At 48.3% G+C, this 24941-nt stretch overlaps 2 protein-coding genes across 9 annotated transcripts in view; one reads left to right on the top strand and one right to left on the bottom strand.

Annotated features, from left to right (window-relative positions):
* The window catches only part of LOC122938321, a 56970-nt gene extending 40782 nt beyond the window's left edge, over positions 1-16188 (top strand). For 3 of the 8 annotated variants that reach the window (XM_044293756.1, XM_044293753.1, XM_044293755.1), the window contains exons 20-41: positions 1338-1481; positions 1588-1722; positions 1801-1938; positions 2016-2156; positions 7027-7167; positions 7327-7446; positions 7540-7659; positions 7878-8039; positions 8185-8277; positions 8358-8513; positions 8774-8860; positions 8934-9089; positions 9499-9585; positions 9707-9859; positions 10834-10986; positions 11719-11778; positions 12233-12358; positions 12835-13014; positions 13218-13487; positions 13581-13840; positions 14004-14142; positions 15612-16188. In XM_044293756.1, the coding sequence (XP_044149691.1) occupies positions 1338-1481; positions 1588-1722; positions 1801-1938; positions 2016-2156; positions 7027-7167; positions 7327-7446; positions 7540-7659; positions 7878-8039; positions 8185-8277; positions 8358-8513; positions 8774-8860; positions 8934-9089; positions 9499-9585; positions 9707-9859; positions 10834-10986; positions 11719-11778; positions 12233-12358; positions 12835-13014; positions 13218-13487; positions 13581-13588 (2630 nt within the window). In that variant the 3' untranslated portion in view covers positions 13589-13840; positions 14004-14142; positions 15612-16188. Of the gene's footprint in view, positions 1-1337; positions 1482-1587; positions 1723-1800; positions 1939-2015; positions 2157-7026; positions 7168-7326; positions 7447-7539; positions 7660-7877; positions 8040-8184; positions 8278-8357; positions 8514-8773; positions 8861-8933; positions 9090-9498; positions 9586-9706; positions 9860-10833; positions 10987-11718; positions 11779-12232; positions 12359-12834; positions 13015-13217; positions 13488-13580; positions 13841-14003; positions 14160-15611 lie in introns of all 8 variants that reach the window. The other 5 variants (XM_044293758.1, XM_044293757.1, XM_044293754.1 and 2 more) reach the window with 5 other exon arrangements.
* Positions 16189-16427: 239 nt separating this feature from the next.
* LOC122938323 (zinc finger protein Xfin-like) lies at positions 16428-22389 on the bottom strand. The gene is made up of 4 exons (XM_044293761.1): positions 22324-22389; positions 20985-21102; positions 20386-20475; positions 16428-20303 (listed from the first exon to the last, which is right to left on the bottom strand). The coding sequence occupies exons 1-4, from the start codon at positions 22345-22347 to the stop codon at positions 16567-16569; spliced, it is 3969 nt and encodes a 1322-aa protein (XP_044149696.1). The 5' UTR covers positions 22348-22389; the 3' UTR covers positions 16428-16566.
* Between the last annotated feature and the right edge of the window lie 2552 nt (positions 22390-24941).

Here is a 24941-nt window from a genome sequence, read left to right on the forward strand (position 1 = left end):
CTGATCCTGAGTTATATCCTGTATTATACTCCAGAGCTGCACTCACTATTCTGCTGGTGCAGTCACTGTGTACATACATTACTTATCCTGTACTGATCCAGAGTTACATCCTGTATTATACTCCAGAGCTGCACTCACTATTCTGCTGGTGCAGTCACTGTGTACATACATTACTTATCCTGTACTGATCCTGAGTTACATCCTGTATTATACTCCAGAGCTGCACTCACTATTCTGCTGGTGCAGTCACTGTGTACATACATTACTTATCCTGTACTGATCCTGAGTTACATCCTGTATTATACTCCAGAGCTGCACTCACTATTCTGCTGGTGCAGTCACTGTGTACATACATTACTTATCCTGTACTGATCCTGAGTTACATCCTGTATTATACTCCAGAGCTGCACTCACTATTCTGCTGGTGCAGTCACTGTGTACATACATTACTTATCCTGTACTGATCCTGAGTTACATCCTGTATTATACTCCAGAGCTGCACTCACTATTCTGCTGGTGCAGTCACTGTGTACATACATTACTTATCCTGTACTGATCCTGAGTTACATCCTGTATTATACTCCAGAGCTGCACTCACTATTCTGCTGGTGCAGTCACTGTGTACATACATTACTTATCCTGTACTGATCCTGAGTTACATCCTGTATTATACTCCAGAGCTGCACTCACTATTCTGCTGGTGCAGTCACTGTGTACATACATTACTTATCCTGTACTGATCCTGAGTTACATCCTGTATTATACTCCAGAGCTGCACTCACTATTCTGCTGGTGCAGTCACTGTGTACATGCATTACTTATCCTGTACTGATCCTGAGTTACATCCTGTATTATACTCCAGAGCTGCACTCACTATTCTGCTGGTGCAGTCACTGTGTACATACATTACTTATCCTGTACTGATCCTGAGTTATATCCTGTATTATACTCCAGAGCTGCACTCACTATTCTGCTGGTGCAGTCACTGTGTACATGCATTACTTATCCTGTACTGCTCCTGAGTTACATCCTGTATTATACTCCAGAGCTGCACTCACTATTCTGCTGCTGCAGTCACTGTGTACATACATTACTTATCCTGTACTGATCCTGAGTTACATCCTGTATTATACTCCAGAGCTGCAGTCACTATTCTGCTGGTGCAGTCACTGTGTACATACATTACTTATCCTGTACTGATCCTGAGTTACATCCTGTATTATACTGCAGAGCTGCACTCACTATTCTGCTGGTGGAGATTTATCATTAGCTCAGCTTGCAGTATATTCATTAGTACTAGAAGCAGAACACTTTTTGATTGAGGTTTTATTTTGCAGAGGATTCTGGGAGTGATAGAGACTTGTCGGATTCCCCTGGTTATGGGAGGAAAGTTTACCAGACGCCGCCATCCTCTTCCACAGTCCTGCAGGCAGAGAGGGAGCACTGGAGGCTGGCGGCTTCTCCCCTGAGATCCCCTGCAGGTAGTTCTTGTCTGTAAAGTCTCATCACAGGCTCGAGCTGTCGTTCTGTCTCTCCATGCTTTACACTGCAGTCCTGCTCCACACCCATCCTTCCTTCTTTCTACAGATGCACCCCTGGGAAGCTCCCCCTTACACAGACTAGTGAACTGCCTGAGGGAGATTACCACCAGCCGCCCACGTCCGTTCAGCGGCACATTGTCCACCACCAGATGGGTCACGGATATGAGCAGAGTCTGTGCAGGTAACTTTACTGCAACGCTGCAAATTATTCATCCTGTGGTGGAAGCAGAACCGGAAAATGATACCTTTTCTATTACAGATGCCTCCAGCAGAGCGAGCGGTTCCTCTACGATCGCAGCACCTCAGCCTAATCCGTTCACTGCAGCCGTCACCAATGGAGCGGCCCAGCTACGGGGGGTAGAGCCGAAGACCTCAGACACGAGGGCGAGCAGAGAGAGTGAGCAGATGGGGGTCATTCCAGTGGTGGAGGGCTGCTTGTGCTGGTTTTTAGGGTTGATGACTCCTGTATTTTAGATGCTCCAGTGTCACCCATGGGCCACGTTCGGCTGTCTGCCCTGGGGAAGTGTCTGGAAAAGATCCAGTCCCGCGGTGTGACCCACAGCAGTGAGGAGCCCCGGAGGGCAGAACTGGGGGTGAAGAGAACCCACTCTGAAGGTAAGATGGCGGGTACAGTGGTACAGTGCATGGGCTAGGACTGCACGAGTAGGAGCCACAGCAGAGCCATAAAAGTACCAGGACACGCAATGTACTATTACGGTGCTCTAATTGTGGGGGCACTGGATAGGGGATGTGTCTGATACGTGGGTGAACGGAGCAGCGGACGCACATGGCTGCTGGTGCTCTGTTCAGCTCAGTGTAGCGCTTGGCTGCTTCCCCACAACCCCATTAATCTTAACCAATATATACACGGCGTTATGTGCCCCCGGGTGTATGGAGCGGGCCTCTGCAGTGACCCTGCTCCATACACGGCGGATGCCGGTTGTATGAAACAGCCGGCACCTGCCGTGTATGGAGCAGGGTCACTGCAGAGGCCCGCTCCATACACCCTGAGTCCCTATTGGGAGCATTCTGATTTTGTTGCTGTTTCTTGGCGCGCTCGGCCTCCACACTCACTGGGTGCCAGTTTTCTTCCTTCTCAGGTGGAGTATACGCTAGCACCAATTCATGGTGGCTACTGCTGATTGACCTCATTTTCAGGTGGAGTCCCTCCTCTGGTGAGGCCACGGGTGCTGGTACGGCAGTTTTGGGCTGGTCGTAGATTTTTGGCCTGCTGTGTGACTCCCTCCCGGGGAGAATGTTTGCGTTCCTTCTTCAGATGGCGGCACTTACTGTGTTCTGGCTTCAGGAATCATTGTTAGTGGCCGCGGCATCGGGGTTCTTGCCACACACCCTTCCTCCATATGGAGTATCGGCCCCAGCTTTTCGTGTGGTTTCTACAAAACATTTCTCCTTTTGGGGGTGGAACTTCCTCGCTCATCGTAGCTGTGGTTGTGTCTACTTTTCCTTCTCCCACAGTTGGCACTGTGCCCCTGTTCTGCCATCGCTGGGTGCGGTAGCTCCACCAAGCATGGTATGTATGGTGTTCCTGAGACGGGGCCTGAGGGGTACACTTATTCCATATGGCGCTGGTCAAATGCCCATACCGAGCCATGCTGCAGGTAATGGGTTTGTTCACTCCTGGTGGGCATTAGTACGGTTTTCTGTACCTGGTATAACCTACCGATTTCTATGGCACTGGCTTAGCGCCTTGTTCCCTTCACATGTAGTGCATCGCCTCTACCATCTGCTACGGTGACGGCACCAGCGTTACCTCCTGGTGGAGTTCGGGTATGCACTTATCCGGTTGCACATGTGAGTTGTCTGCATTTGTTCCCTCGCTTGGTAGAGCGGTCGTACTGTCCTTATTGTCATCACTAATACTGGTTCTCTACTGAGCCGCATCAGCCTCTTCTACTTGTCCCCTCCCGCAGGGCGAGTAGTTGCACTTCCCCCAGATGCTGTGTCCATAGCCATTGGGTTATCGTATGCCCCCTTTCTGCTGTGGAGTGCCTGCGCTGGTAGGATTGTTTCCTTTCCCAGTTTTTTTTCTGGGATTTTTGTGGCGTTCGACACTCCCCTCCTGGCGCAGTATTTCTACCATCTCTGGTTCCTGTCTGGCCGTTTTGTACATTCCTCTTCTTCTTTTGGCGGAGAGGTTCCGCAGTGGCGGCCGTTACTATCTGACGGGTTTACACAACCTTCATGTTTTCAGACATCGACGTCGCTTCTACCTGTTCCCTTGGACTAGGTAATTTTTTTTCTTTAAAGGGAACCTGTCACCTCCAAAGCACATATAAAACCGACATCATTACCTTACAGCAGCCCCCGGTGTGTCCATAATCACGTGTTTCATTCCTCCATCGGTTGCTGCACACTTTATAAAAACGCTGTTTTAATCTCCATTCGCGCTATCTTCAGAGCCAGCTTGTAGTCAAGGGGGAAGCGGCCTCCTTGCTTCAAGTCAAGCTAAGCCCGCCCCTTACTCCTTGTTACTGCGCGATCCCGTCTACGGCTCCCGGCTGCTATCGTCTCACTGCGCATGCGCGGCGATTCTTGTCGTCAGCGTGATCACTGGCTTCAGACGTGCGCGCGCGATGGAAATGGCCGGCGCATGCGCAGTGAGACGATAGCAGCCGGCTGACTGCGGGAGCCGGAGACAGTAGGGGAGGCCACTTGTTATACCCCTACAGAATCCTTACAGGTCACAGATAGAGATGAAGACAGGTACACCATTTTCTCTTTATTTTAAAGGGGTTCTGCATTTTTATTTAACTGATGATTTATCCTCTGGATAGATGATCAGCATCTGATCGGCGGGGGTCTGACACCCGGGACCCCCACCGATCAGCTGTTTGAGAAGGCGCCGGCAGTAGCGCCCCGGCCTTCTCGCTGTTTACCGCAGGCCCTGTGACGTCACGACTAGCATCACTGGCCTGAGCTTCAAGTGAACAGAGCTTAGCCGCGCCCAGGCCATTGATACTAGTCGTGACGTCACTGGGCCTGCGGTAAACGGGGAGAAGGCCGCGGCGCTACTGCCGCTGCCTTCTCAAACAGCTGATCAGCAGAGGTCCCGGGTGTCGGACCCCCGCCGATCAGATGCTGATTCATCTATCCAGGGGATAGATCATAAGTTTAAATAAACCGCAGAACCCCTTTAATGTTTAAATAGTGCGGTCATTTTATCTAAATAAATTAATATTTTCCTACTTTGGTAAAACACCAGCTATCTGAGAGCCTTCCTTTCCATATAATTTATACTTGTCCGTTTATTGGCGGGGGATAGTGCACCTGGCTCCTTGGTTATCTGTTGGTGTAGCGCCCTACATTTATTTTCTTTAGTTCCGGGTTAGGTCTGCCAGTCCGGGCCGCCTTCCATAGGTATCAGGCGGCTTCTCTCCTCTACAGACCTCTGCTTCCCACATTGTCATTTTCCTTTGGGAAACCTCTTATGAGGCAAAACCCTTAGCCGTAGGTCTGAAAGGGACGTGTTTTTTGGTCCCGGAGGACTCTCATTTCCTACCAGGTTAATCCGTGATTTTCTTGGGTCAGTTTCAATGCCTTGTTCCGTTGTGTCTCTTCTCTCCCTCGAGATCTTTTTCTTGTGGGCCATGGTCATGTCAGACACCCAGGTTCTCCAGCCCTGACTTGTTCATGGTCTTGCTGAAGTGTTCCTCTCCTCTGGCAGGTATGCAGTTTGGGGTTGTTGCCTTCTGGCACCCCTACTTCTTCACCCATGGGGGGGGGGGCTAGATTCGTCACGTCTGCAGTTCTTTGTCCCTCAGTTACCAGACACCATTTTTCAGTTCGTTTTTTTATTTTCTCATGCCATGTCGTGTCTGTTGATCACTCTAGGGCAGTGATGGTGAACCTTTTAGAGACTGAGTGCCCAAACTTCAACCCAAAGCCCACTTATTTATTGCAAAGTGCCAACACGGTAATTTAACCTGAATTCTACAGTCAAACATCGTATATCTTCCATGTACTCTATCATTTAGCTATAATAGCCTGCCTGCCTGCAGTGCGCTGCCTGTGCTGTTCATAGTGCGCCCTGCGCTAATGAAGGGCAGGAAAAAGCTAAGTCATATTAGTGTGCCATAGACTTTTTCCAGGGTGCCCACAGAGAGGGCTCCGAGTGCCGCCTCTGGCACCCGTGCCATAGGTTCGCCAACACTGCTATAGGGTGTTTTTTTTCTTGGGGTACTGATCCTTGGGTATCACTTCGGTATCACCGTTTTTTCTGGTGACTGACCTGTTTTCTTTCTGGTCCGTCTGTGGATATTCTTTATGCTCTCCACTTCTTCCGAAGTCTCCTAAGCTTGTGGCATATGTCCCCTGTGCTGCTGTTCTTCGCTGTTCTTCTGCCCCGCCGGGGCCTCTGTGTATTCAGCCGCTCTCTGGCTGGCCTTCCTGCCCATTTTTTAAGTTTTTTTTGGTGTCCTTCCCCCGCAATTCTGTGTGGGGCCTTATGAAAGGTTTTGGATTCGTTCTGGTCTTGTTCCCTCCCCATGGTACTGCTCTTTAACGTCCCATGGTCTTCTGTGTCCCCCAATGATACGAGCAAGAAAATAGGATTTGTTTGTGCTTACCTGTAAAATCCTTTTCTCGCTGAGTTCCTTGGGGGCACAGCTCCCACCCATGGTCTTCTGTGTCCCCCAATCAACTCAGCGAGAAAATAATTTTACAGGTAAGCCCAAAAAATCCTATTTTTACATATAAAAATACATAATCAATAAAAAAATAAACATATTGAGTATCACCGCATCCGCAATTGTCTGAACTATTAAAAAATTTTTTTTTTTCAAAACACGCGATTTGCCTTTTTTTTTTTTCCCCCCAAAAATTTTTATAACGGTGATCAAAACGTCGTATGTACTACAAGAATGGTATTGATAAAAACTACAGTTCGTTACGAAAAAAATAACTTATACAGCTCTGTAGACCAAAATAAAAAAAAGTTATGGCTGTCAGAATATAGCGATGCAATGAAGATTTTTATTTTTCTAAGAGGTTTTTCTTTTTTTTAAAGTAGTAAAACAAAAAAAGAATTGTTCAAGTTGTATTGAGCCGCAGAATTAGAACGTAAGGTGATTTTTAGTGTCACTGTGATGTCAAAACCCCAAAAACCTTGGTGTAATTTATTTTATTTTTTTTCAATTTTGCCACACAAAGGATTTTTTTTTCCCCCATTTTATAATACAAGACATAGTAAATTAAATGGTGGAATTAAAAAATGCATCTTGTCCCGCCAAAAATAAGCCCTCGTATAGCTATGTGAACGGAAAGGTAAAAAAGTTATGGCTATTGGAACATGAGGAGGAAAAATAAAAAATTTCAAAATGAAAATAAGGGGTTAAGTCGATATGCTCGACCACCTCAGAGGGACGACTCCCCAGCAGTCGGACCCCCACCAATCAGATACTTATCTCGTATCCTGTTCCTGAGCTTCGGGGGGCGCTGTGTTTTAATTATCGCCTTTACATTTCAGATCTGTCCTGTCGGACTGGTGTATTCAGTGGTGCAAAGAGGTCCGCCCTGGAAGTGTCCTCCCGTGTAGTCAGCAGCTGTTCTCCCGGCCACCGTGACTTGTGGAGACCCCCCGAGGAGCTGCCCAGGGCCCCCAGTGAGGGTAGGTCTCATTTGTAAAGCTGTGGTGTGAGCGTGATAACATGGAGAATGTCCTCTGGATGTCCGCTGCCTGTGGGTTCTGCGCCCCCTCCGTCACAGGTTCTGGGGTCACCCTCACCATGAGGCTGCTAAACATGTGTCCCCCGCTCTCCTCATACAGATCAGCCTATTGGGAGCTCCCATCTGCTGAGCGTCATGAACTGCGTGAGGAGGATCCCCGGCTGCCGCCCCATTTCTTCCATACATGTTCCACCAGACTTGGGCCGCCCCTGCACACAAGGTGACCATCAACGCACGGACGCGGCGAGCGGCTCATGATTTCAGGCCTCTGATCCGCCGGTTTCTAAAAAAAATAAATTATTTTTTATTCCAGGAGTCACTACTGAAGTGAAAGACGTAAAAGTGAAACAGGAAAAAGATGAAAACCCTCGCGTGGAGCCGTCCAGACAGTGGACAGCACCGCCGCAGAGTCCTGATGTCCCAAAACAATCAGGTCAGCCCAATCCCCCTTCCTTAGGGCACAGCGGATTGAGGAGAAGTCTCCTGATGCAGAATGTTATGCCTGCTTGTTGATGGTTTCCACACTCAAACTGCCGCTGTTTGGAAGATGTGAAATAGGGTGAACACTTAAAGTTTGTCCCCGACCTGATAATTTAGCGCTGGCTCCAAAACCCTTTGTTTTTTTTAAATGCAGAATTAACCTCTTTGCAGGACCCGTGGCCACTAACGTCCACCTGACTGGGCTGATGAGACTCATGGAGGAAATCCCATGCGTGGAGTCGAGTAACCCGTCCCGGGCCATGTATAGTATCGCCGTCGGACATTCCATGGCCCGGAGAATGGACCGATCGAATTATCTCTCCTCCTGTAACGGTGAGAATAGAACATGGCTAGAAAGGGTTAATAGAGTGTGCTGTCCAAGGTGTTGTCGCAGTGTGTCAGGCCTCGCTCTATTACACAATGACGAAACGGTATAGAAGCCCCTTTAACCCCTTCCTGCGCCTTCTCTCTTTTTTAGAAGATTCCGGTTTCCAGGCGGAGCTGAACGACAGCACCATTGCATCGGGGGACTCTGTGTACAGCGATGACACGAGCTGGTCCTCGGAGAACGGTAAGTGGTCGCACTCCTGCCTCCCGTCCTGATGGTAAGGTATCAGCCTGCTGATGGCTTCTGTTTCCTGACCCCCACAGTGGACCCTTCATACTCTGCCATCGGTGGGCTGCAGAGGGTGGTGAGCGAGTTTGCTGAACTAGGATCAGTCAGTCCCCTCGTCGCAGTAGCTGCCCCCCCCGTCACCGGCGTCCAGGACGGGGCTGGACTGAAGAAACCCAAAGAGGCTTTGACAGGTGAGTAGACATGGCTGCTGCGACCACGGAGGACGGCTGTGATTCCACCCTAATGGACAGTGTTGGAGAAAATGCAGATCCTAGCAGTTTAACCCTTTCTGCGCTGCAGATCTTGGTGCTGATAAAGGGGGGTTTCTTTTGTCTCTTCACAAGACATTGCTTGTATCGGAGTGCTGCTCTGCAGGGAAATGTTGTGTCCTGCAGTTTTCTTTGTGCCCTGAGCTTCTGTTTGTGTGTGACATATGGAATCCTCTCTGCAGCTTCCGCCTCCCGACTCCATGAGAGTGTCAGGCGATCGCCCCGGGAGGCTGCTGGGGTCGCAGCCAGCGCCTGCTCTGCTGAGAATGGTGAGAAGTTTGTCTTTTCTTATTGAATAAGTTGGTCGGTCTCGTACTTATCCTCATGTCTCATATCCTGCAGGAGAAGCGGCAATAGCTGCTATTCGTGGCCTGCAGAAGGTGGTCCATGGCTTTGTAGAGCAAGAGTGCGTGAGTCCTATAACAGCTGTCAGGAACAGCACCCCCAACAACGGCCAGAGGGACCTACCTGGGAGGAAAACCTGCCAGGAGGACGAAGGTAAGTACATTATAGCAATATCATGGTTCTGCTGGTCTCTATCTCTAGGCCACGTCTGCTGTTCTGTCAGTCTAGACCATGTTTGTCGCTGCTGCGCCACTGTACACCACTTGTGGTTGCTGCCCTGCCTGCTGCCCTGGGCCACGCCAGCCTTGTGCTTCCCCGGGCCACGCCAGCCTTGTGCTTCCCCGGGCCACGCCAGCCTTGTGCTTCCCCGGGCCACGCCAGCCTTGTGCTTCCCCGGGCCACGCCAGCCTTGTGCTTCCCCGGGCCACGCCAGCCTTGTGCTTCCCCGGGCCACGCCTGCCTTGCTGAGCTACTGTAGACCACATACCTTCCATGTCTAGCAGTCTTCTATCCAGGTTGATTGTATACATCTTCATGTATATCTTTTGTCCTTTGACCACAGCTGTGTCACCCCATATTCTGGGCTCCCCTCCGGCGTCGGTCACCAGTCACTTCCTGTGTGACACTGGAAAATGGCTGTCTGAACGGGGTGAGATGCACTGATCAGGATGTAAATCCTTGTTTATTATGGGTCGCCCCTCTGCTTCCCACCCACATGATCTGCATCTCCCAGTAGGGGTCACACTAAGCTGTACTACTCCTCTCACCAGACTCCTCATACTCGGCTCTCAGTGGTCTCCAGAGAGTGGTGAACGGCTTCTCGGAGATGAGCTGCGTCAGCCCGTTCTCTGCAGTCAGTACCCCGGTCAGCGAGGGCGTCCCAGAGGTGTCCATCCAGCGGAGGAGCGACGCTCAGGCACAGGGTGAGATGGGTGTCCTCCTCTGCTCTCCAAACATACACTACCGACCAAACTCTGCCGATCCCAGTCTCCTCCTGGAGTAATATCCTCCTCTCTGGAGCGGCCTCCTGATATGGGGACCCCAAAGATGGACCCCACTTACCAGAAATGTATGGTGTACATATACTTCTATTAATTGTGTTATCGGGGCCTGAGGGGGTGCAGCATGACACAGGCAATCATTTAGAGGTCACCAGTCATACAGCGCCCCCTCAGGCTTGCACTAGGTATAGCAACATAACATAAAAGAAAAAATTAAAGGCCATGTACACCTTTGGGGGCCATTTTTATATATTATTGCAAGATAATCATTTTGAGTTAAAAATCTATTTTTAAATTGGTCTTTATGACAAATATGGAGCCTTTTTTTCGGTACAGACCTGAGATGCTGTAATAGAGGGATCTGAATTCTCTCTCTGCCCCTGTCAGCTCCTCATCTCTGCTCTCTGACATTATAAACACTCAGTATAGCCATAAGATTGTGGTGTTTATGACCTCTTAGTAAATTAGAGATAATGGCTATTAGGTGATCAGCACTATTCACACACCTAGACAAACCGTTAACCCTTTGTGACAGAATGGCTCAGTATTTAAAAAAATATATATTTTTAGTCCAAAATGAGTAAAATGCAATCATAAAAGCTTTTTAACAGTAGAAATTAATTTCTGAAGTTATTATCCAAAGTTTCGCAGGTAATAACTTCAGCTCATCGGAGCCAATACATTCTTATACTGTACGGAGCGCTCTCTCTGTACAGTATTCTAACGAAGTTTTATGCGAATAGACTTCGGATGTTTCATCCGAAGTCGATTCGCTCATCCCTAGTTAGGACCACGCAGCACACCATTGTGCACCCCCTGGTCTAGACTATACATACTTTCCTCCATTGCTCTTTTTGTATGACCGGTGACTGATCCCCCTTTCCCTCCGTGCACAGATGTCGTGTCCTCTACCCTCAGCGGACAGAGGAACGTGATTGATGGGGTCCCTGATGCCGGCTGTCTGAGCCCCATGACGGTAGCCAGCAATGTGTCCAGCGAGAGTGATGCAGGACTGACGATGAAGAGCCGACGTGAGCGCAGCGATGAGGGTTTGTCGTGTTCTGATGCGTCATTTCTATTTCCATGATAACCGCGACTCGAAACCTAAAACCTCAGTAGTGACTGCACCAGTTAGGATGGAGACCAGGTCCCCCCACCAGAGCTTAAGGCTCCCATACAATACAGGAAAGGAGTCTTACAGGGGTGGCTTCCATATTGTAAGCCTAAGGCTACATGCACAAAGACGGACATGCGATGTACATTTTTTTAACGGCCATCACACGTCTATTTTGAGACCGATGGTTGTCTATGGGGTTATTCACATGGCAGTTTTTTTGACCGTCTGTGAAAAATGGACGTAAAAAAATAGAACATGTTCTATCTTGTCCGTATTTTACTGACGACTGACCCCACACAATTAAATGGGTTCATTTTTAACATCCGTTTCTCAGAAAGGAATCTGTTAAAAATGTACAGTTTATCCGTTTTTAACAAACTTTTTTTTTTTTTTACTATAGTGTGCATGTAGCCTAACGTCGTCCCTCCGCTCTTACCTTGGGGTCACAGGATCTACCCCTTTTCATACGTAATGAGGAAGATTAATCAAAACTAGTGCTGAATAAAACAGGACCCCTGAAAAAGGGCCACTGGAACCTGCTTGCCATAGGCAACTGCTCTTCTTCTTTTCCCTTGAGCCACGTTCCATGGAAGGACGTGATGTGCGTTTCTGTAAGATTCAGCATGTGTATAAAGGAAGCCTTGACCCTGCTTTCTATCCCCAGGCGAGACCTCACAAAAATGCTCGACTGAAAGGCAGAGAACGGCCGCCATCGCTGTACCCAGTAAGTCCTTCCCAAAATGTCATCCACAGGAACCGGGTCTGGAATCTCCCCTTATGGAACCGGGTCTGCTGATGGCAGCAGGACCCTATGGGGTGCCAGGGTGTGGAGCCCCCCCAAACATCAACAAGTGGGGGTTGAGCCGCACTGAATATTAACCCCTTCAAGTCTGCCATCTTTATACGTGAGGGAGATTTGCTTAGAACCCCAATATGAACCTTTGTTCTGGGCAAGAATGGCCACCTCCGGGGATGGGTACCGGGGGCATCAGGAGAGAGGACGGGTGACATGTACAGCAGGGGACTGGAGATCTGCAAATATTTGGACAATTAGCGGATTATTTTATGTAATAAATGTAGCTGACTTGGTGTAGAAAGTGACAGAACCAAAGAAAGCTGCATTTTTGCACATTTGTGAAGTTTTGTAAAAGTATTTTTATTTATTTTTTTCTTACAAGGCCGTAATGACTCTCGCAGCTCGTCCAGCAGCCATTGCATCGACCTGACACAAGAAGAGGAACCCGTGTGCAGCAAAAACAGAAGTGCGGCCCTGGAGAAGGAGAGAAGGCAGAAAATCCGGGAAGGTAAAGGCATCAGCATTGGTTTAAAGGGCCAGGGGGACCAATTTTGTGAATGACACCTGCTCCGTAAACCTTTAATTGCAGGGGTTGGCCCATAAACACTTATTAGGCGACCAGTTGGGTTCAGAACTTCAGACTATTGGAGACCCCACCGATAACGAGAATGGAGGGTCCCTGTATAAATGCATTACTCCATTCCTTTCTATGGGACTGAAGAAGAGTCGAGGGCTGTACTCAGCAGTCCCATAGAAGTGAATGGAGTGCTGGTCAGACATGAGCACTACCAATCTGTTGGGGTTCCCAGCGGTCGGACCCCCAGCGATCATACATTTGTCACCTAACCTATGGTTTACTTTAATGTTAATAAAGCTTATGGTGTTACAGTGTGTCGGTGCAGGTCAGACGTTTCAGCCTGGGGTCCTGGGAGGATGATTGGGGAGGACATCGGGTAGCACAAACCATGTGTATCTTTCTCACAGGTCCCTCTCTTGGCCGACCCACAGAATTGCCCAGTACCCGGTCCGTACATCCAGTGGGTTACAGACCCCGACTTCCAGGCAGCAGTCGGATTCCCAGTAACCAGCTGATTGATCTGACTGAAGAGGAGGAAACGCCTACCAAACCCAAAGCAGAAATGGCCCGGAAGCCAAGTCATACTGGTAAAAGCAACAAGATTTAGTCTGTTCACATGTGGATGCTGATACGGTTCCGATACCACGGGTATCGATGGCGCCTTACACACTGCATACTGCGGCCAGCTGAGCCGTACTTACAGACCTGACGAATTTGCCTTGCTTTCTGTGGACGTGTCTGCTTCTTGCTGATCGTGACCCTCATGTCCCCTCTTGGTTCCTCTCCACAGGTGTTGCTCTGAATCCGCCTCTTGCTGAAAATCACAGATGGTCCATTAACTCGCCGAAGAATCCAAGTGGCAAGCTGGACAAACCGCTCGACCCGGGGGCATCGAGCAGCAGCAGAGCGGGTAGTGATGTCAGAGCTGTTCCTGCCGTCAATGAACATATTAGCGGTCTGGAGAAGCTTCTTAAGGGAGTCCCAACGTTTACCCCAGCGCCCAGGGGCAGCGGGCAGGCCTGGAGCGGGAGCTGGTGGTTTAAGAGTACATCGTCTCACGGTAGTGTCCTGATCCTCCGCTTGTATCTATAGGTATACAGCAGGACCTGTAATAGGAGTATACATATACTGTATTTCCATCTTCTTCCTCCAGAAACTTGAAGCCGCCTCCGTCATGACGATGAGCAGAAGTGACGGCAGCGGGAGAGAAGTGTCTTTGCAGCAGTTTTTAATTGGGGCTGACTTTGCTCGGCGGCCAAAGGGAAACCGGCAAAAACTGTGAATCTGAGAAGGTTTTACAAATACATGCAATAACAGAATTGTGGAGATTGCGGAGGGGCCACAGGGGCGGCCGGACCCCAGCTGCTGCACATCTGGAGATGGGAGTGGCCGGCACAAGTCTCCAGTAAGCCAGTGAGTGCCTGATCCATGAATCTGTTAGCGATTTGCTGGGCTGTCGGATGATCGGGACAGTCGATCTGCCAACGTTTCCAATGGAGGACATAAGGGGATAAAGTCTGAATTGGTTCAGTGAAGTGATTCCTACATTTCTAAAGCTGAAATCTTCTGTCCACAGGGGGGCGCTCTCCGCACGAGGAATCCTACATTGGACTGGTGAGATGTTCCAGTACAGCAGCAAATGGTTCCTGTGGATCTGGCTTGAGGTGGTGCAGCCTCCGGTGTAGCAGATTGGGACAGATGGTGTCCTGGGCCCAGTAAGTACTGAAGGCAGGTTGGTAGTATTTTTTTTATAGTGTTTACACAGGGGCATCTCAGTATCATCGAAAAATGTATTTATTTCAGTAATTCAGTTCAAAAAGTGAAACTTATATTCTATAGATTATACACAGTGATCTCCCATATAATCTATAGATTCATTATGCACAGTGTGATCTCTCATATATTCTATACATTTGTATAATGAATCTATAGAATATACTAGGGATCACTCTGTATAATGGATCTATAGAATATGAGATCACACTGTGTATAATGGATCTATATAATATGAGAGATCACTGTGTGTATAATGGATCTATAGAATATATGAGATCACTGTGTTTAAAATGGATCTATAGAATAAATAAAAGATCATTGTGTGTATAATTATTCTATATAATGAGAGATCACTGTGTATAATAAATCTATAGATTACCTGGGAGATCACTGTATAATGAATCTATAGAATAAAAGATCACTGTGTGTATAATGAATCTATAGAATATATGAGAGATCACTGTGTGTATAATGGCTCTATAGAATATGAGATCACTCTGTGTATAATGGATCTATAGAATATAAGATCACTTTGTGTATAATGGATCTATAGAATATATGAGAGATCACTCTGTGTATAATAGATCCTATGAGAGATCACTGTATAATGAATCTATAGAATATACGAAAGATCAGCTTATAATGAATCTATTGAATATATGAGATCACTCTGTGTATAATGGATCTATAGAATATATGACATCACTGTGTGTAAAATGGATCTATAGAATAAATAAAAGATCACTCTGTGTATAATGGATCTATATAATATGAGAGATCACTGTGTGTATAATGGATCCTATGAGAGATCATTCTGTGTATAATGGATCTATAGAATATATGAGATCACTGTGTATAATGGATCTATAGAATATACGAGAGATCACTGTGTATAATGGATCTATAGAATATGAAAGATCACTCTGTGTATAATGGATCTATAGAATATATAAGAACTTTTTGAACTGAAATACATTTTTGATGCTATTCTAATGTATTGAGATGCACCTGTAACAGTTTCCTGATACACAGCACCAAATCCCCTGCCTCAAACAGCCAGTTATATGATAAAATTCTGTCTGCCTGCAGCAGCCACTAGGGGGAGCTCACATCAGACAGATTCATTACCGCGTTCAGTGCGTATGTAGTGAGCTCCCCCTAGTGGTGGCTGCAGGTGGACAGAATTTTATCATCTCGCTGAGTGCGGAGGGAAGAAGGGTATTTGGAGCTCTGTACCAGGAAAAGTAAGGCTCCAAACCATTCAAATCCAATCCTGTATAGTCTGATAGGTTAACAGCCGGGAACAAAACAATTGCGATAAGACAACTGTAGGGAATCGCATAACTAACAATTCCCACCACGCACCCCTTTAAATGTCTTATGTCATGCATCACCTCCTTCCCTGCAGGTACAGCAGCAGCCGCTCTACAGCCTCCGCAGCTTCCATGTGTGGTGAAGGACGGTGCAGTATCGGGGGCTTGGATACGTCTCTATTTCCTCCACATTCAATCATCTCTGGATGAGCCGTGCGGTGACCACACCACTCCTGCAGAGGGCGCTCCTGTGTAGGGGGCAAGCAGACTGGACTGTAGCGCGTTCGTGACCATGGCTGGATATATTGTGCGCCCCCTGTATTTATAGTGTCCATGTTGTATAGTGTGTGTGTATAAATATATATATATATGTTGGCGTGACAATCTGCAGCATATTCCCCACCTCCCCCGCGAGGACACAGGGTCTAACCTGAATACGTACGGCTCTAGTTCCTGTTTTATACATTTATTTTATTTTTTAGGTTTTATTTTTTATGTCGCCTCTAAGTTTTCTTGAAAATCTTCAAAAGCACCAAACCAAGATGAGGATGGTGAGGGTGATTGTTCTTCTCACCCCCCACACATTGCTAACAGGGTTATTCTAGAAAGTGCAATCAGGCTGCAAATTGTAAATCGGAAATAAACACGTTCTACCTCAGAGATGCTGCTACCTCTTGTTTCTGGAGAGAGTGACTGTAGGGTAGGTGGGTATAATACGTTGCACCCTGTTATCAGCCATGTCAGGTGGGTAAGAGGCTGACCAATGGGATGAATGACGGGAAGTGTGCAGACCTCCCCGCCCCCCATGACCACTACTGTCAGTACTGAGAGCCTTGGCAGCTCAGCTGAGGGCTTCTGCCCCTTCATTTCCGCACCTGAACCACCACAGATGAAGTTTTACTCACTAGTGATCAGTTTTTCTGTGAACTTTTATTTTCAAACTTCAGATAAAGGTTTTATTTAACAAGTGGCGTCTGCACCATTTACACCTCCTAATGTTCACATGTAACAGGCTCAGTCACTGAAATGCGTTGGGACCAGAGTCTGAAGTCATACGACCACCCCTGACACCATCTGCAATCTGGAAGAGTCTCTAGGAAAAGCATCAGGAGATGGCTGCTCTTCCCACATTAACATGTTGGGGTAGAAGAGGTCGGGGTCTTGGTAGGAAGCCCCCACAGAGCACATACGTTGGTGTCTGAAGGAGGCAGATCGAGAGCTGAATCTTTTGTCACACGAGGAGCACGGATAGGGTTTCTCCCCTGTGTGCATCCTCGTATGCTTTACCAAGTCAGACTTTTGGACAAATCCTCGCTCGCACTCCTGGCACTTGTAGGGCCTCTCTCCAGTATGAGTCCTAATATGTTTCACAACCGCTGACCGGTCGATGAAGCGTTTCTCACAGAGGTCACACTTGTACGGTTTTTCTCCTGTGTGGGTTCTCAGATGTTTCACCAGGTCCGAGTTCTGGATGAAAGACTTTGCACACGTCGGGCACTTATAGGGTTTCTCTCCGGTGTGTCGCCTCATGTGTTTCACCAGTGCCGATCGTTGGCTGACTCTCTTGCCGCACACTTTGCAGATATGCAGCTGTTCTCCATGTGTTCTCCGGTGGGTTAAGAACACAGCGCAGTGGCTAAACGTCTTGTTGCATTCTGGACAGGTGTACGACTGTGCCTTTGTCGCTTTTCTCCTGTGTTTGACCTTAAAGGAGAAACTTTTTGAGCCGCCCATAGGCCGAATGGTCGGAAAATGGTCTTCTTGTTTGATGACATGAAACCTTGGTATCAAACTCCCAGGGTCATCTTCTGATTCTCCCCAGTAGGTGATTTGGTGCTGAGGTCCCACACAAGCTTGTGTCGCACTATCATCCACAAGCACCTGAGCTCTGTGGTGAGTCCTTTGGTGTTTCGATAACGCAGACTGTTCGACAAAGCTTCGTCCACACTCCTGGCAATGGTATGGCCTCTCTCCCGTGTGTGTGCGGTAATGCTTCACAAGGTCTGATTTTTGGATAAAGCTCCTCACACACAAATTGCACTTGTACGGCCGTTCTCCTGTGTGGATACGTAAATGTTTAATGAGGACTGACTTGTGATTAAAGCTGTTCCCGCACACGCTACACAGAAATGATCTGTCACCTCCCTTTTTCCCATGCATTAAGGGCACCTCATGGCTGAGGGCCTCAGAGACGATGACTGCTGCGTTCTTCTTAGGTGCATCGGCTAGCTGCATTTTTTCTTCTCCGTGACATCTCATGTGTTTCAGAAGGTTTGAGCTCTGACTAAAGCTTTTTCCGCACTTTTTGCACAAGTAGGGCTGCAATCGACTGTGAATCCTGCGGTGTTTGATAAGCGACGACCCTTCTGTGAAGCTGCGGTCACATTCTGGGCATCTGTACGGCTTCTCTCCTGTGTGGATCCTTCGATGCTTCACCAGATCTGAGTTCTGGATAAAACACTTGCCACAGTGCTCACATCTATACGGCTTCTCAGTGTGGGTCCTCATGTGCTTTGTCAGGGCGGATTTCTGAACAAAGCCACGGTTGCACATGTCACATCTGAAAGGACGCTCCCCTGTGTGGGTTCTTTGGTGTTTTACTAAGTCCGAATTCTGAATGAAGCCCTTACCACACTGTGTACAATGGTAGGGCCGTTCTCCAGTATGTTTTCGCAAATGTTTTACTAAGTCGGAGGTCTGAACAAATCTCATGGGACACTTGCCGCATGGGTAACGTTTTTCCATATTGTGTGTTCTCAGATGCTTCATAAAAACTGGTCTATTAAGGAACACATTGGGGCATTCTGTGCATCGATAGGGGTAACTCTGTTCTACTGAACCGCTGTTCAGATCCTCTGGGTCTACAATGACAATCTCATGAAAAGCAGTGGCAGTCGGTGGGTTTTCTACAATGTGAACCAAACCGTGTTTAATTAAGTCTGAGCTTTGAGTAAAAGTCTTCTCACACTGCGGACACTTATAGGGCTTCTCCCCCTTGTGGGTTCTACGATGTTTCACCAGAGAAGACCCTTCGGTAAAGCTTTTGTTACATTCAGTGCAATGATAGGGTTTCTCCCCAGTGTGGATTCTTTGGTGTTTGACTAAATCTGAATTCTGAATGAAGCTCTTCCCACACTGCTCACAGGCGTAAGGCCTCTCGCCCGTGTGACTCCTCATGTGCTTAGTCAGGGACGACCTCTGGATAAAAGCTTTCTCGCACAGACCACATTTATGCGGCCGTTCCCCCGTGTGAATTCGGCTGTGCTTTATTAAAGCTGATTTCTTAGCAAAGGTCTTGTGACAAACCTGACACGTGCTAGGGCGTTCTTCTATCTGGGTCTTACAATAGCTAAGGGGGGCTGAGTTCTGGACGAAGCTCTGGGAACAGGACTGGTCTCCAATGTGGCTACAGATATGTTTTAAGAGATCGGACTTCAGGAGAAAGTCCTTGTTGCACTCAGGACATCGGAGAAGATTGTGACCACCATGCACCAGCTTGTGCTTATGAAAGTCAGACCACTGACTGAAGCTCTGATCGCACTGGTTACACTTGTAAGAACTGGAGTCCTCTGCAGGGTTGATGGATAAACCCTGATGCCTCATGTGGACTCCCTGATGCTTCACCATATCCGACTTTTGTATAAATGTCCGATCGCACTGAGAACAGCTGTAAGGACGTTCTCCAGAGTGAATCCTTTGGTGCAATATGAGATTAGACTTCTGAGAAAAGCCTCTCCCGCAGGTCGTGCATGTGTAAGGCTTCTCCCCTGTGTGCGTCCTCTGGTGTTTGACTAAGGCAGATCTTTCTGCAAATGTCTTCTGACAGTAAGCGCACTGGAACGGCCTCTCCCCGGTATGTGTCCGCTGATGCTTGACCAAGTCGGACTTCTGAATGAAGCCTTTGTTGCACTGCGTGCACTGATGAGGCCGGTCTTCAGTGTGGGTCTTCTCATGCTTCACCAGGTCAGACTTCTGGATGAAGGTCTTGCTGCACTGTGCGCATTTGTGGGGTCTTTCCCTCAAATGCATCAGTTGATGTCTGAGGAAGGACGACCATTGCTTCCACGTCTTTCCACAGTCTGCACACGTGTACAGAGAATTAGTGGCTCCATTCTTGTCCTCCACATTCTGGATTCTCCTAGGAGACTCTGCAGCCATCTCCACCCGTTTAATTTGGTTTTGACGATTTGTAAAGTGCGTTCTCTTGTGTTTGATTAAAGCAGAACTTTCCGCAAAGCTCTTCTGGCAGGTGGAACACTGATACGGCCTCTCCCCAGTGTGGGTGCGAAGGTGTTTTACCAGGTCCGACTTTTGGATAAAGCCTTTCGAGCATACGGTGCAAGAATAAGGCCTCTCACCGGTGTGACTCCTCCGATGCTTAGTTAAAGCAGAACTCTGGCTGAAAGCCTTGTGACATTCAGAGCACTTGTAGGGTCTCTCCCCGGAATGTGTTTTCTGATGTTTAAGAAGAGCAGAACGTGCTGCAAAGTTCTTCTTGCACTCGGAGCAGTGGAACGACCTCTGCCCTTGGCTGGTTTTACGCAGTTTGGTCACATCTTCATGGTGTTGTTCACACAAGCCCCGATGTCTCTCCACAGCCTCGTAACAACTGAAGCTTTTACCGCAGCGGCTACAAATATGAGGCTTTATGTCCTGAGGAGATGGTAACTGGATCTCGTTAGACTGTTCTACACCCAAGAGATCAGTAACTTCTTCATAATTCAGGCGTAGGTCTTCAACCTTAAGAACTTCACTGGTGGCTTCATCTTCTGTCTTCAGAGTCTCCACTAAATAACATAAACAAGACTAGTTACAGACTGGAAACGTATTAGGACGAACCCCTGGGCCGGGTGGGAAATCATCTCTTACCTTGGCTTTTACCCTCCAGACAATCTCCAGACCATGGCTCCTGACCGCCTTCAGTTCTGGACACCACTTCAGGTTTGTGTATCTCGTAACCTGCAAACGGAACAAGAAGGCCTGTGAGATGTGGAGCACTGGAGTCCAGCCAGGAGGTAAAACGCATCCGAAAACATTTTGTTCAAATCAGAACCCATGGAATCTATTTTAAAGTCTCATTTGGAATGCAGGCAGGTGTGAACAGGCCTCTATACAAAAAGTGTCACCATCCACATCAATGTCCACACACAGAGCTGCCACTATTCTAGCCAGGCAGGATGTAGATATTGATTTGTAGCATCGGTGACATCAATGGACCTGAAAGAACTCAGAAGAGGACTTGTGGTAATCAGAATGTCTCAGTAGTGCAGCCTCAGGCCTCCTCGATTACTGTTCCGGTTTCGCTAGGACTTTCCTCTTCACGTAGGTAGAGTCAGAATAGGAGCGCAATAACAGGATGTGACTGCAGCGCCATTTCCTTCTCGTTAGATTGTAAGTTCTGCTGCCCGAGATGAATTCCGGTACCAGTTCTCCCATAAATGGCCCTGTCAGGTCAGAGAGGTTTTTACCTACAGATAGCACGCTCTCGTAATTCTCCATCATAACCGACTTGTACAGATCCCTCTGGGACGGGCTCAGACGCCTCCGCGAGAAATAAACCGGAACGTCATCAAATGTCGGCAAAACCTAAAAAGAAGGCAAGCGTGTAACAGGATGGTGCGGTAACACACTGCCACCACCAGGAGGCGCCTATCACATACTGTAATGGAGGGGACACTGTTATGGGGGATCTGTGGAGGACACACTTATGGGGGCGATCTGCGGAGGGGACATTGTTATGGGCAATCTGTGGATGACACACTGTTATGGGGGTGATCTGCGGATGACACACTTATGGGGGGACCTGTGGATGACGCTGTTATGGGGGATCTGTGGATGACACTGTTATGGGGTATCTGTGGATGACACACTGTTATGGGGGTGATCTGCGGATGACACACTTATGGGGGGACCTGTGGATGACACTGTTATGGGGGATCTGCGGATGACACTGTTATGGGGGGTCTGCGGATGACACTGTTATGGGGGGACCTGTGGATGACGCTGTTATGGGGATCTGTGGATGACACTGTTATGGGGATCTGTGGATGATACTGTTATGGGGGATCTGCGGATGACACTGTTATGGGGGGGTCTGCGGATGACACTGTTATGGGGGGGATCTGTGGATGACACTGTTATGGGGGGGATCTGCCAATGGCACATTGTTACGGGGGATCTGCCGATGGCATATTGTTATGGGGGGAATCTGCGGAGGGCACACTGTTATGGGGGGAATCTGCGGAGGGCACACTGTTAGGGGGGGAATCTGCGGAGGACACACTGTTATGGGGGGAATCTGCGGAGGACACACTGTTATGGGGGGAATCTGCGGAGGACACACTGTTATGGGGGGAATCTGCGGAGGACACACTGTTATGGGGGGAATCTGCGGAGGACACACTGTTATGGGGGGAATCTGCGGAGGACACACTGTTATGGGGGGAATCTGCGGAGGACACACTGTTATGGGGGGAATCTGCGGAGGACACACTGTTATGGGGGGAATCTGCGGAGGACACACTGTTATGGGGGGAATCTGCGGAGGACACACTGTTATGGGGGGATCTGTGGATGACACACTGTTATGGGGGGAATCTGCGGAGGACACACTGTTATGGGGGGAATCTGCGGAGGACACACTGTTATGGGGGGATCTGTGGATGTCACACTGTTATGGGGGGGGGGGGGGCACACTTGTGGGGGGATCTCTGGTTGGTTGTGGTGACGCTGGGGATATAACATACATTACATACATGACGCTTTCTCCACACTGAGGGGAAACAAGATACGTAAGGCGCTCGGTACCTGAGCGGGATTTCCGGTCGCCATGACACCGCTGAGGAGGACGAGCCACAGCTCCGGGAGGAACAGACAAAGGAAGTCTACGGGGAGGGGGAGCACATTACCCGTGCGCTCAGCAAGGCATGCTGGGAGATGGAGTCCTAGGCGGCTCTGAGCTCTGTAAACGCCCAGAGCGCGCGGACTACACTTCCCATAATGCAGTGCTCCGCGGGAGCGCTGAGGTGTGCTGCTGAGCCCTGCTGCGGGTTGTGTCCAGAGTGGAGCTACTCCTGGCGGCGGGTCCTCCCCACACAGGGCAGCGCACCCTCCAGTAGGGGGATACTTTGTAAGCTGCAGTCTGTGGTGGTCTCGGGGCCCCAGTTAGGGGGGTCAATCTTCTACGAGCGGACACGTTCAGACTGGTCGGCAGCTACTTCCCTGTCCAGGCGCTACCTGTGAGGAGCCTGCACTTACCTGCTCCCCGGCTTCCATCTTCTGAGGCCAGTCCTTGGCTGCAGAGGCGCACCTCACCTTCAGCAGATGAGGTGGGGGGCAGGTCACAGGTACCGCTTAAAAAAAAAAAAATCCTGGAAGCCCCCATTAAGGACATGGCAATTTTTTATTTTTTTATTTCCATTCACTATCTCCCCCCCCCCCCCAGAGCCGTAACTTTTTTATTTTCCCATTCACATAGACATGAGAGGGCTTGTTTTTTGCGGGAAAAGTTGTACTTTCTAATGGCCCCGTTTAATACTGTATGCGATGTAGTGGGAAGCTGAAAAAAATTCCAAATGAGGGTAGAAATGGAAAAGGAAAAAAAAAAGCTATTCCGCCAGAGTTTAGTTTTTGCAGTGTTCCCTATGGGATAAAACCGACCTGTTCTCCTCATTCCCGGGTCAGTGCGATTAGAGATACTCCGAAGAAAACGTTTTCTCTGCTTCCACACGGCCGAAGTTACGAAGAGGCCGGCGCATAACTGCAGCGGATCCACCGCCAGCTATAGAGCTATTAGGACCTAAAACGCCGATCCTAATAAATGTGCCCCTTCGGGTTTCATCAGTGGATCAAGTCCCATAGTCAGACTTAGTAAAAGTAAAAAAAAAAATAATAATAATTGTATTTGCACTGAAAAAAAATATTTTGAAAATTAACACATTATAGGCATCGGCGCATCCACAAAAATGATCATATCCTATACGCTGAAAAAAATTCATCTGAAAAGAACGCGACCTCACACGGCTCCACTGACGAAAAAATTAAGTTACGGGTTTTGAAATGCTTGTTAGGGTTGTAACGATTTGAGAAATGTGTACGTTTATGCCAATTATCTATTCCGAGCGGCAGGGGTGGGGCCTAGGCTCCCGCTGCACCCCCAGCGTGATGGTTTCACCCCTTCCTGTTTCTCACTCCCTGCCTTCCCCCTTCCTTTCTTTTTTTTGCGGGACAAATTGTCCTTTCTAACGCCACCACTTAATATTGAATACAAGATAAAGGGAAGCTGGAAAAAATTCCAAATGGGGGGGGGGGAGCAATTCCACAAGTTTTATGGGTTTAGTTTTTGTGGCGTCCCCTATGTGGCAAAACTTTCCTGTTCCCTTTATTCTCCAGATCAGTACGATTAATATACCAAATTTACCCGTATTTTCACCCTATAAGACGCACCTAGGTTTTTGAGGAGGAAAACATTTTTTAACGAAAAGGTATACTTTTGAACTAGTGGATGACACTGTTACGGGGGGAGGGGGATCTGTGGATTACACATAGCATCTTATGCTATGTGTCATCCACAGATTCTCTCCCCCCCCATAACAGTGTCTCTGTGTAGTGAATGACCCCCAATACAGGGGGTGGGGGGTCAGCCTCTTGTTTTGTAATGGCAGCGGGGCCCAGTGCAGTCACTGTAGTAATTAATCTCCAATCCAGGCTGTAGTACGGTACTTATTAGCTTCCATAGCAGGCAGGAGGCGGCAGCGCAACTCACTACGTCACGCGCCTGCTTTATTCAAAAAGCGGACGGAGCAGGCGTGTGACGTAGCGAGTTACGCTGCCGGCTCCGGCCCACTCGGCCTCCTGCCTGCTATGGAAGTTAGTAGTAAGTACGGTACTACAGCCTGGACTGGAGCTGAATTAACATTGCCTATATGATTACTACAGTGAGCGGGGCCTGGTGTAGTAGAATACAGTTACTGCACTGGGCCCCGCTGCCATCTCGCCATCTCTCTCTCTCTCTCTCTCTCTCTCTCTCTCTCTCTCTCTCTCTCTCTCTCTCCCCACACACACACACACTTTTTGGGGGGGGGTGCGTCTTATAGGGCGAAAAAAAAAAAAAACAGTATATAGTTAATCAGCCATTTTTATTTTCCCCCTGTGTTTCGGTGCTCACTATACGGGGCAACTATGTTTAGATGTTAATAGCTCAGCGGTTTTCTGGGTGCGGTGATACCTGAGGTTTATTTTTAATTTATATATAAATATTTTTTAAACATTTTTAAAAACTTTTTTACACTTGAAGAGGCCCCGTCGTCCCCCTCTCCTGTAGTAATACGGCTGAAGCATCTATTCTTATTGCTCTGTGTTATCAGTCCTCTGTTACGTCTTAGAAGTTTATGCTCCGTAGCTTGCAGTAAAGGTAGAGCTGGGTG

The sequence above is a fragment of the Bufo gargarizans genome, chromosome 5, assembly GCF_014858855.1.
Source record: "Bufo gargarizans isolate SCDJY-AF-19 chromosome 5, ASM1485885v1, whole genome shotgun sequence".
NCBI lineage: Eukaryota > Metazoa > Chordata > Amphibia > Anura > Bufonidae > Bufo > Bufo gargarizans.

Coding starts and splice junctions, on each gene's coding strand:
- LOC122938323 (XM_044293761.1), bottom strand. CDS start 22,347: ATGGCGACCGGAAATCCCGCTCAG. Junction 20,476..20,984: donor CGAGAGCGTGCTATCTGTAG/GTAAAAACCTCT, acceptor TTCCGTTTGCAG/GTTACGAGATACACAAACCT. Junction 20,304..20,385: donor TCTGGAGGGTAAAAGCCAAG/GTAAGAGATGAT, acceptor TATGTTATTTAG/TGGAGACTCTGAAGACAGAA.